Source organism: Solea solea, chromosome 1 (genome assembly GCF_958295425.1).
Source record: "Solea solea chromosome 1, fSolSol10.1, whole genome shotgun sequence".
NCBI classification, from domain to species: domain Eukaryota; kingdom Metazoa; phylum Chordata; class Actinopteri; order Pleuronectiformes; family Soleidae; genus Solea; species Solea solea.
In genome coordinates, this window is record NC_081134.1 from 34,236,142 (window position 1) to 34,249,088 (window position 12,947).

The window sequence follows — 12,947 nt, forward strand, 5'->3', positions numbered from 1 at the left end:
TTGAATACATTTATAGGTGAAACAAGAGTTATAATTGAAGTAGATTGTGGTGTCAAACCCAGGAGTAGGAGAAGACGCTATGATAAAGAGCAGCGTGTGCTCCCCTTCTGTCAAAGTATCTAATTTACTACCGACTCTATTAGCAGCTGATGCCTGAAATATAAACATTTCCCACTGTTACACTTGATCATATTCCAGGTGTTTCCTCTCATACACGAAGGAGAACCTGCTCCCTATCTTACAAAAACAAATTTCTGAAGAAACAGAAGAAATACTGCAAACTTAAAGCCAAGTTGTTGCCGGGCTTTCCTCCACCACACACACACACACTCCTGTATCTCCACTGAGAATCTCCGACTGAAAATAAGAGCACAGAAGATGCCAATAAGTTTCCAGACAGATTGTTGGCGTTGATCCCCAAAGTGGTGAAATCATCCCGGTGTGTGCCTCTGTCTTTGATTTTCCCCTTTGAAGTTAGGTTCCATACCTTGGGCCCACAGTTGAATCCAGATGTCGGGATACTTGCAAAGGTTCACCGAGCACAGGTAGAAGGTATAGCTAAAGAAGAACAAGGGGATTCCGCTCATGCTTGTTCCTCATTTTGTTCTGGAGGCCGTAAAACTCAGAACGTAAAATATGAACAGTGGTGCCAGTAATGCCAATCAACCAACATGAAAGACTTTCCAACTTTCATATTCCATGAGCCCAGACTTTAGAGTGGACAGCATAAACATGATAAAAGCATGAAAACATGATTTTGTCCCTGAGTTTCTTCACAAAACAGTTCCTGAAGGTTGAAGCTGAAAGTGAAGAACCTGCAGACTACATAATAACTGACTGAGCTGCAAAATATGGTATATTGCACATTAAGAACTAAACAATATTTGGCCAAATATAAATAATAAATACATACATTTCTATAATATCAAAAGATAAATGTGATTTTGACCTCTACTACTAATGCAAAGTGGGTTGGTTAAGCTCTGTGATAGCAAAAACAGAACAGAACCGAGCAAATGTGCTTCTCCTGGTCACAACCAGAAGACATGGGTGGCAAGACCTGACAAGACAACGTTTGCAAATGGCAAATTAATAATATCAAGGTGAATCTTATGGAACTTGACAACATAATCGGTTTAATTCGTCTCCCTGTTGAAAACTATAATTATCGGCTCTAACGTGCCTTCTCTGTATTTGCTAAGTCGGGAAGTTGATCATTGGGGTTTTTGCTTAAAGACAAACTGAAGTCAGATGAAGCTCCTCAGGCTGCGATTCCAGTATTGACAAATGGTCTTAATTGTACTCAGAGGAATGTGAGGGCAAAAGGTTAACAAAGGTCCCGGACATTTCACCTCCACTCTCTGCAAATCTGTCACGGAAATCTGAACTTTATTTAGGGTCCTTGAAAAATAACGACTACCTGCCGGTCAAACCAGAGGAGCAGCAAAATCAACAACTTTGAAACTTAAGCCTACAGAGTGCTGTGTTGCAGCAGAACAGAAGAGCTCAGACCTGATTAGCTGCTCTGATTAACACACTGGCACAGCGTTTAAGACAGTGTGTAAAATTCTGTCTGGCTCGCCTCATTATCAGCAGTGATCAGAAGCTAGTCAATCAGGGCCTTCTGTCAAAGCAGCTTATAATCCCGCCACCCCCATCCCCCACCGAGTGACACTTGGGATTAGACACAGCCTTGGCGCCACATCACGGACCACTTGTCCTCTCGGTTGGGGTGCTGCACCCCATAAAACCTGAAAAAGAATTTAAAAAAAACACACCACATGTAAACTGGCAAGTCCTCGCATGTCAGTTGTGAAACTTCTGCTCCTTGTTCCTCCTTTTTCTGAACTTAACTCTGATGACCTATTCTCATTAGTCAAAAAAAGAGCCACTAAATCCCAGGTTTCTACAGGTTTTCCACCAGTTCATTCCCTCAACAATGCACACGGAACACACAACCTGGGTGAATAAGCTCATTTCTTCTTCGTCTGCTCTATTTCTGCCAAAGAGGCACCATTTCGTGACATCACAATTCACTTGCAGGTGAGGCAAGGGTGAACAAAACAAAACACCACTGGCAATGGGAGTGGGCAGTTATACCCACTCATTATAATGTAAAAGAGGCTTTGGTGTCACTTCATGCAGAGGTGTAAGAGGATGTTTTTTTGATGGTCAGCAGAGGAGGTGTGATTACAAACAGATGTTTTGCTGCAGACGCAGTCTGAGCTGAGACACGAGGTGCAGCAGTCGCAACAACAAACAGGCGTTTGGTTGAAAACGCACTCTTGGGTTATCAATATTTTAGTGTGCAATATGTGTTTGGTGGTTCATCTCAGCTTCTGTTATACCCTAACTATTGCAGGGATACTGTGAACAGCACTGGCTGGACAATTAATGACTCTTTTTTCCTCTGTGCTGTTTAGGTACTAACTGGAACTACTCCCCCTTAACTCCCTTCCTATTCATCTGCCACTGTTATCAAGAAGACCTTGGTGGTTGTGAGAGGCAGAAGTGTACCAGGAGCCCACAGAACAAAAAATGTGTGGGGGGGGGGCAAAGCCAAATGTTCTGATACCCCAAAAAGCCTCAGAGGGAGAGTTTACAGTACATTGACTGCCTATAATGACAAATGATAGGTAATTATGTGGCTTGGTTAAGGATGAATTGGTGGGAGGGTGCGGATATCCTGCAGCATTTTATTCCTGTTGATGTTGTTACTGGACGCAGCACTTTTCCACACTCAATTTATATCACTGATCTGCTTCTGACATGCGAGCAAAGTCCCGAAACATCCTTTTCAGAGTCTTCTTCCGAATTGTGTTCCCATTAAAAGTTCATTTTTCCTCCCCTTCTATCTGTGTCTGTTTTTGTCATAAAAAAAACCAACTTATCGTCATATGTGTATTTTCCCCTTTGGCTTTTTTTTAACTCGGCTGTAATACGGCTCCACCTTGGCAAGCGAAAACATGTTTGGCAGGTTTGGCTCTGTTGAATCCAGCAATAAAGGCCACCATCACACCAGCGAATTAGGTTTTTGACAACATCAGCACAGAGCTAAAACAATGCACCTGTTTAACTGTATATGCACACGGTCTTTAGAAAGACACAATAAATTAACACAAATTAAAAAACTCATCTTCATCACGACCACATTGTTGTATTTTAATCCAAACTGACATCTTCCTGGCAGCAGAAGTGAACAGACTGTCATCAGATTCTAATATTGTTTAACTCTGATTAGTCCAACACACCAGTAGACTCCAGGTAGAAGTCACTACCTTTAGTGTTTCCAAAATCCTTTTCACTGCAGGAAACAACAACAACCACAGAGTCTGAGTCACCCACAAATGCCTGTCGTCAGCTTTAGTTGATCTGACTCATCTTTTAACTCTGACTGCAGCAGTGACATGGACTTGACCAATGTATAAATGTGTTCCACTTCACACGATCCTCTGTGCTATTGGTTAATATAGTTAATTAAAGTATTTGTCTGTTTCCTGTGCTGTTACTCAACCTCTTGCTTGCAAATACACTCCTCTCACGGGAGTTGCAGAAGATGCCCAAATGAAATTTTTCCAGCCTTTTACTGAAGAATAATTGTATAAAACATGCATAAAAATAAGCTGTGCTTTGTGTATTTAGTTAAAATCATAAATTGACAGTAAGAAATAGTCCGAAATTATGCACTAAACCGAATATCGTACAGGAACTGCGCGACATGCACCAAACTTTTCATCTGGAAAACAATTAAATTCATTCTGACACTTACACAATCACCATTATCAGTGAATTATCACAGCTTCGAGGTGACAGGCTTGTCTGTCCATCCGTCTGGTGCCCACAGATGCAGACAGCTGTCCTAACATGGCTGCTCAACCCTGTGGAGAAGCCCTTAGCCTTAGCAAGTCACAGCTCATCACACACAGACACTGACACACACACACACAAGCGGAAGGAGGGAATCGGGTGTGAGTGTGTGCCTGCGTTTGTGATCGGCCGAGCAGTTCAGTGTGTGCTCATCAAAGCCCGTGGGCAAAGAGAGAGAGAGGGGCCAGAGGATGGGTGGCACTCCAGCCAAAGGGATTTTTATCTCATCTCCCTTGGGTGGGATTCAGGTCTTTGCAGTCCTGATACAGAGAGGAGGAAATTAAACCACTCACTTTTGTGGTGGGTTTAAGGATCACAGAGAGAATGAAAGAGCGAATCAAGGGCTACCTTATATAGGAATAAAACGGCCGGTGAGTGTGTGGGGCAAAGCTGCGCGGAGGGGTCGTCAAACACTTTTCAAACAATCTAAGGCGATATCATCTTCCCAACCTCCGCTTGACCTTGATAACTCCACGCCTTTGTAACTCAAACCTCCAGAGAGACATGTCTCACCTCTGAAGCATGCACTGTTGCACTGCTGATGTTGCCTTTCCGGTATTGTCGGCACTTTTACATCTACGTGAGAACGCTGGCAAGTCGTCCTCTCTCCCACACTATCTGTTGTCGATGTCAGTGCCACGTTGTGAGAAAAAGATGACTTTTTTTTTTTTTTTTCCTTAAGGCAGGATCACTTCAGCTAACTTGTTTTTTGTTTTCATTTTCCACGGCACATATTAGCAGGGAATGACTTAATCCCTCTTGACATCCTGAATAAGATTATGCCAAATATGACCTTCAATCATCTTTGCACAGTTTGCCAAGATATTCGTGCTCAAACTGGTCTGTTTTATGACAGAAACTTGTACCATCTTTATTGACACGATAAATTCAAAAGCCAGCGCCAAATCAAATCTTGTGCAACCCATCTCGATAGCAGATGAGGGGTTTTATTCAAAAATCTATTTAAGTGTCACGTCTTATAAACTGACAGTCGACACTGACAGTTCACTACATATTTAAGTATCTCAACAGTATATTTACAAAAATCTGAAATAAAACTATTTACAGTAACTCTACAAAAACCTTATAAGAAAGAGCTACAAGATAATTCCCACCTAAGAAAGACAGTTGGTTCTGAACTCATCCTTCCGTGACCCTGGAATGACTCAAAACATTATATGCACAGGTTCACACACCAGCAGAAAAACAACAATCCACCTCTTGTAGCTTCTTCTGGCCCCGTCAAACGTTATTTGTATAACCAGCAAGTAAAACACGATCTTTTGACAACACACACGAGACATGTGATACAGAACAAATCCAGAAAAATCAACAAAGATACACATAGTGGTGCAAATAAATAAAGACAAATATAAACTGCAACCAATCAGCATAAGCAAAGTTATAGATTGTTTAGTTCAACAGATATAGAATGTAAAAGTAATTCTCCATTTTTTTTCAAATATTTAAGCAACTCCAAAATGACTTAGTTGGACAATTGTTTGTGTGAAAACTAAAAGGGCTGTGTGGCATTAGGAAAACGAGAAATGTGATTAAATATTTTATTGACAATATGATAAATAATTAAGTATTCAGAGTTCATGGTTTTCTGACAGTGAGTAGCCAGTGCAAACACATGTACATATACATGCACAGTTTAATCGAGCTCAGGCTGTAGTCTGACTAAGACAGGTAATGGGACAACTTGCCGAGTCTGAGTATACATGCAAAGGAGACTTGGTTTCTTGGCCGTGTACGTCCGACACTTTCTCTCTATGTATTGAATCAGTTTCCTGTTGACCTTTATGTCACTGAAAAACAATCAGTGAACGGTGATCCATATCACCGTTCACTGATTGTGCTGTGGTTCTGTATGTTTCGTAACTTCTGCACATATTCATCGTGATGCAAATTAGATGGAGCGTGGCTCTTGTGGTTGCCTTGGTTTTACAGCAACAGTACTGCAGTTCATACGTCGTCTCCTTCTACTTCTGGGTCAAAGACCGGGGAGAAACTTTTGGTGAATGTGCAGAACGGTGTATACATGAAGGAGTCGGACTATGAATCGCACTATTCAGGTATTTTAGTCTGAATAAGACTGGCTCGATTTTAGTCGGACTAACTTCTTAACATGACATTAAGAAAACCGAATTACTGTCTTATTGTCAGCTAAAATCGGACTTTTAACATGCATGCAAATGCACTGACTGAGAAGAAAAATTAAATGTATTCTTGTATTATTACAACTTTATTCTCGTTATGTTACAACTATGTTCTCGTAATATTATGACTTTATTCTCGAAAGATTTGATTTTTTTTCCTATTTTGTTTGGCCCTAATACTCCACCGTAGTTCTGGAACTTTACTCAAAAAAAACAGACAAAAAAAAAACCTACCTTAAAAGTTAAATTTAATATTAATATAAATATAAACGAAACAGTTTACAAAAACGTGTATGAGTTAGTTGCAGTATATCAAATAATTAAGTTAAGAATGATAAAATAATGTCAATTTTCTACTTTTCTGTTTAAATCTTGGCTAGCATTAGCATATCGCGATGACGACACATTAAGCGTGCATTAAGCAGCCCTACTGCGTAAATAATGCGCAATGTAATACTGGTGACTGTCCACCATCAGTTTCACGCATTGAAAGTGTGTCAACTTTCTTTCAAAGCAGCGTATTTACTTTGCAATGATGTCAACACGAGTATAACCTCGTTAAAAAGCTGCACACATACACGTAGGCTACCATAGATGAATTGCAACCTGACAGCGCCCACCTGCCCAAACACCGCAGAAATGCACACTTCAGTTTGGCTTTGAGACTTCTGTAATCTCCGGGGAAAAAAACGGACACAAAGTTACAGTACGTCTTGACATTTTGTACACATGAGTGTGTCAAGTGCTGCAAACTTCCAAACTCGTCGAGGCATTTCACAAAAAAAAGCCATGCACAAGTATAGTCGCGCTCCCAGTTATTTTCCAACTGCACCAACAACAACACCACGTTTCCCCACTCGAATCCTACCTTTTTGCTTCAAACACGGCGTTAAATCGCTGCTGTGGTGTTTTATTCCTGTCCTTGTGTGTGTGAAAAGAGTTTCTTTGTTATTCCTTTTCGGACTTCACGTACAGAGAGCCATGTCTCCGCACAGCCGCCAAGTCCATCGCCTTCTCTTCTGCACACACACACACACACACACACTCAGCCTCGCTCCTTCCCTCACACACACCCACCTTCTCTCTTTCTCTCACACTCACACACACACACACACACACACACACCACTCCGTTCAGCCTCAACAGGCACCTACATGAAAACCGAACCCCTCCAGCGGTGACATCATGAGTCACCATGGCAACTCTGACTCCACCCCAGTCCAGAGCTGAACTTACCTGTCTGACTACCTGCATTTCAAAACAAACTATTCCACCCTGTCCCTGTGCAGCACAAGATAGTTCACACACGACAACTTGTATGTGAATCATGAATTCCTATTTCAAATAACAACACAGGAACACAATCACATATGTAAACAAAAACAAAAAACAACTTGTTTATCAGCTCGGAGGAACATAATATTTTCATCCATGACATTCCCTATATGCAAATTTGCCGGCTTAATGAGCATGTGAGTGCTTTGCATGTGGCGCCTGAAAACAGCACACAAAATAAATCCCTCTTGCACAATGACTCGCACTATTGCCTGCAGCTCCCCTGTGGCTAGGTGCCAGTCTCACCATTACTTCAATTGTTTTGGCTACAAAAGCCAGCTTGCCCCTCCCCCTTTGTCTCCCCTGACCCGGAGCAAACAGACAAACAATGGCCAGGTAAGTCCACCTCCATAACGTTAGGGTCCATCAACCCCCCATACACTCCACAGAATCTCAACAACAAAAATCTAACCCTGGAATCATAGACTGAATGGAAAATGGAAAAGTGAAGCCTAGGAAATAGCAGTTAGCCACCAGAGGGCGACTCCACTGGTTACACAACTCTGTTGTCGTTTCAGGTCTTCTACAATAGGACATGATAAAGATGTTCCTCTCTTTGGAGGAAAACAGACGATAAAGCATGACACAGATGAGTTGACACCATTTGTGCTTTTGCACTACAGAGTACCGCCTCGCCTCGGCTCGACTCTACACAGTTTGGTTGGTTTTCCATTACTATAGTACCTCCTCAACGTGGGTGGCGTCATTACAGCACATTTTATATGCGACACACACAAACTAGTGACTAGTGACTTGTAGAGCATTTGTTTTCGACGTAGTGAATCATTAGAATCAGTTCATTAAAAAGATTTCTTCAGCACTTCCTCCCTGACCGGAGCACAGACTTCATCTGACACAGTCACTGAACTGGAATACAGCGGCAGGGGTTACGATCGCCGGCTTTCAGCAGTACTATCGCTAAATACACCAGACTCCACTGTTAAAATATGAGATTCTTATTTATTTATTTCCTACATAAATGTTGGGAGAATTAACCCACGTTTTCAGGATTGTTAAGTATTTTTAACTGATCGACAATCGGCACTGTTCGCTTGATTCTTGTGTCGGACATCTTTCTCTCGTCCCTGTAATGGTATCAGCTAAGCTCGCTAATGGAAAAGCAAACATAACTGTGCCGTGCCGAGGCGAGTCGAGTCACGCTGGTGGAAAAGTGCCACATGTGACACAAGACTGTCGCATAAACCGAAATGGCACACGAGCCAATTCAGTGAATGTCAAGGCTTCACGTGAGGAGTTTCTTCTGCAACTTGACTACAATCCATTTTTATCCACAGTCTGTGTCTGGAAACCATGTCTGAAGTTTTAAGGAAGTGCTGTGATCAAAACAGGCTTTAAAGCGTCGAGACATTTCAAAGTGTTTTGTGCACCACTACAATGTTTCACAGCAGCTGTGGGAGGGAAATGTGACAGGCAGATTTATGGAACAGATTTCACATTTAACCTGCAGCAAAAGAAAAAAGGGGGCGGAAACAGATTTGTGGTTGCACTGCTGCATCAGTCTGCGAAGGAAAATAAAAATACCTGTAACTCCAAGAGTGGACGACAGCACTGAGAACATAGGGACATTGTGGCAAAACAGAGATGAGGTTATTCATCTAAATTTGCACCGTTGTCACTTTGTTCCGTTGTTTTCATATTAAGAAATATTCATGATGAAATTTCCAGCAATAACAAAGTTGTATCACATGGACTGAATTAAAATGATAAACACAGCTTGTCAAAATGCCAATTAAAGCTGCATTAAAAGACTTTTGGCTGCTTGGGAAAAGCAGACCAAGCTGAAAACATGACAAATGACACTTAATCGTTCTATAAAGCCGGGATGGTTCATATATAAACATTAGTGTTGACTTGGAGTTGAGAAACACATCCATTATTATGCAGTTTAATCTCACCTCTGTTTTGGTGTTTAGGGGCTTATTTGATGACACTTCTTTGTGGGTTGTCTTCATGATGAGAAACTCCTTTAATTTAGTCACTAATTAAATGCGCCGGATTAATGCAGCTTTACAGCAACATAATGCAACTTCCTTCAACATGAAATAACACTTTTAAATGGATTACTGACGTGTAATAAGGAGAACTGGGCCTTACATCCACACTCTGCAACGGAACCTCTGTCTTTGCACTATGCACATGAGTAATGGTGAGTCACTTAAAAATAGACTTTGAGTTGTCTGTGTTAATTAATTAATACATTTCTTTTCAGTGATCTAATCCATCTATTCATTATCTGGGTGTCTGCCTTGTTTCATTCCAGCACGTCTGTTTTGTTTTCCTGCAGAATGAAAAGCTAAAACAAAATATGGAGAAAGGACTGAGGTAACCGGGGCGCTTTTACTACAGCGCCAGGAAAAGCTGTAATACTGTCATCCCACTGTAATATTTTATTTGAAATAAATAGCACAATAGCTGCAGGGGTATAATTCAGTTCACCCCAAAACAATGTGCGCCCAACCAAACAACAACAACATTCCATGTCAAGGCCTCGCTCACTCCACTGACCTGCTCCCGCAGCCGTTCCTGGTGGCCCATGATCGCTGAGGCGTGATGTGGGTATTTCTGCTTCAGATGCTCCAGGAAGGCCTCCCTCTTCTTGTCCATTTCCGGTGGCTGCATTGCCAGGATCTCTCTGGAGCTGCGGGCTCCCCCTAACGTGTGTCTCCGTGGGACGGTCCGCGTGCCTTTCGCGTCTCCTCTGGAATGGGGCGTCCCATTCGGGGAGGCCTGTCTGCGGCCTACGTGCTCGGCATCCTCCGGAGAGGTTACCTTCAGGTTGCTTTTGTTTTGTTCTGCGGGGACACAAAGGGACAAAGGGTCAGAACATGTGCCATGTTTTGACACCAACTACATGTGTGTGTGTGTGTGTGTGTATGTATATACTGTATGTTGTTGTGCTTGCGTCAGTCATGAGGACATGAAAGAACAATTTCCGCCAGATCTCTGGCTTTTTTAAGACTGTGACAGCTTCACTTTTTCTGTAACACGCACTAAAGAGAGACGAGAGGAGACCGATGTGTAAAAAGATGACAAGCACTGTCCGCCTCGTTCATTATGCTTCCGTGCTGTTTGATAAATCTACATTAATCCACAATTGAATGAGACAGACACAATTCTGGTGATGAAAGCACCGCCTGAAAAACAGCTGTTCAAGAAAAAAACAATAGGTTGACACAAATGGAGCGACTAGGAAACCATATCCTGACTTGTTTATACATTTAAAGCCTTGCAAAATGTTGACATAAAGCAGGAAATGTGCTACAGATCCGTGTTGGAGTGCCACAGATGTACAGTTATCCGGCAGTTGAAATGTGGGTGAACACATCAATCTTGGTCAAGAGGATACGACATCACAAAATATTTGATTTCAGAGCGGAATGGAGATGAAGTGAAGGCAACCTCCTCAGGCATATGAACATTTGTTGCACTTTGTTATCTTGTCTTGAATCAATTTGACCAGGGGGATCCAATCATGATCCATCAATGTGTGAGAGAAGAGAAGAGAAGAGAAGAGAAGAGAAGAGAAGAGAAGAGAAGAGAAGAGTATGAAAACAAGGGCACATGATTTAATAAAGCACGCTGATCTGCTGCCTTGTTTTCTCGACAGGCAGGTGGAACTATAATGTGCACCTTTCTGAGGCTAATGGTGAAAAACAAAGGACCTCTCATGAAGCTCAACTCCTGCACAATTGAAGGAGGATATTTTAAGTGCTTTCCCTCTGATTTCATGGATGGTTTAATATAGCTTTTCTTTTTCTTCTTTGAAAGCTTGACAGCCCTCACCATGAGCCACCGAGATGAAAAAAAAGGAACTTTGTGTTGGGACTGAGGCAGAGAACTAGTAGAGAACTACAGCTACTATAAGAACGATTCCTTTGCACAGGTCCATTTCTTCTTTTGAGAAAAACACCAAACCTCCAAACAGCAAAAGCTTTTCTGTCAATAACTTAGTGCTCGTGCGTCACAATAAACAGACACATCACTGGCACTGTCCCGATCATGTTCAGAGCAACAGCACGTATTTCCAGTCCTATTTTTAACTCCAAACACAGTTTCCCCCCACTCCAAATTACACTCAGCAGAAAGAACAGACTCAAAACCGCTAAAAGAATCTGAATCCGCTCACGGGTGGCATGTCACAAAGCTCATTACCTTCCCCAAGAGAACAATCTTTGTCTTCATCTGCAATCTCTTCTTCCATTGCACTATGGGATCGAGGCACACACACACACACACACACACACAAAACAGCGACAGTGAAAGAGGGAGGCTGGGGGAGACTCAGCTAACTGCTTGCTTAGAGATTCCAGACTTAGCTCACGTGGAAAAAGGGGGCTTGAGATAGGCCCTGCCCCACGGCCCCAGGATAGACTGGTGGGGATTTAGAGAGTCAACTGCATTCCAGGACACAGAGCAACTAGCCCCGAGGCTAAACGCTCCTCTGCTGCCATTGGTCACAGAATGAATTTAAATGTGTGCACTTGAAACACAGAGCGTTGTAAAAGAAGACACTGATGAGAAACACATTGTCTTGTCTTGAAAGTGGACCCAACAGGTGTTCGGCAAACTGTCTAACACACACCTTTGCACAGCTACCTTAGTGAGGACACCCATACACATAAATGCTTCCTTATAACCATCACAACTAAATGCCTGACCTTAACCAATGAACACAATTAACGCAGAATCTGCAGATGAGCCAGAATGTCCTCACCTTCCCAAAATGTCCTCGCTTCCTATGGTTTAAACACTTTTTCGGTCCTCACAGAGACATGTATACAAGCACACAATCTGTTCTTTATCAAAACTTTGTCTGCAAGCTGTCTCTTGTTTAAACCCCCCCCCCCCCGGTCCCTGCTGAGAGGGGCCCATGCCAGACGCATGCATGCATCCAAATGTGTCATAACCTACTTCTGAGCCACGTCCAAACTGCTCTCAGAGGATGGCAGCCGGCTAATACGTGATCGGATCAACGCAACGGAACAGGGACAAGGGTCAGTCAGGAGTATTTTTTTTAACTGTACTGCTTAAAATCCTCTTCCCAACCCGATTGTAACCAATTAATGAATGCATTGTCACATAAATGAAAAACATCAGTCAGCTATTGAGCGGCGCCAGCTTGCTAAATCCAACGAGACAGTTGCAGCAACGTTATGGCAGAAAGCTGCTTCCAAGAAAAAGGCTAATGCAAACCGATCCAAGACCGGAGTGAACATCGATGCTGCGTTTGAACGCTGGCGGCAACTGAAAGCCCAGAAAGGTCAGGAGTATTTGCTGTTTTTCATCATCATCATGTTGAACAAGTATCCAAAACACTATGTGTCACCAGAAAGTTACCGATGCTGCTCGGTGCTCGTGAATCCGTGTTCATTGCGCGTTCCTCTGCTCTAGCTTCGGAGAGTAGTCTGAAAAAAAGGGGCTTGGACGTTGGACTTATAAATGTAGCCTGCTCCTCGCTGTTTTTCCAGGATCTCCAACCCTACCTTTAAGAGTATAACACTGTTTGCCTGACAGTCTGCAAACATGCTGGCCACCTCTACATGTATTGGGCAAACATGTGCA

General features: G+C 42.5%; 1 protein-coding gene across 14 annotated transcripts in view; it reads right to left on the bottom strand.

The window, feature by feature from the left end:
- Positions 1–12,947, bottom strand: part of si:ch211-285f17.1 (sickle tail protein homolog) — a 105,251-nt gene that overhangs the window by 36,874 nt on the left and 55,430 nt on the right. For 12 of the 14 annotated variants that reach the window (XM_058631684.1, XM_058631621.1, XM_058631678.1 and 9 more), the window contains exon 2: positions 9,891–10,177. In XM_058631684.1, the coding sequence (XP_058487667.1) occupies positions 9,891–10,177 (287 nt within the window). Of the gene's footprint in view, positions 1–6,897; positions 7,115–9,890; positions 10,178–11,537; positions 11,649–12,947 lie in introns of those variants that run through there. The other 2 variants (XM_058631694.1, XM_058631721.1) reach the window with 2 other exon arrangements.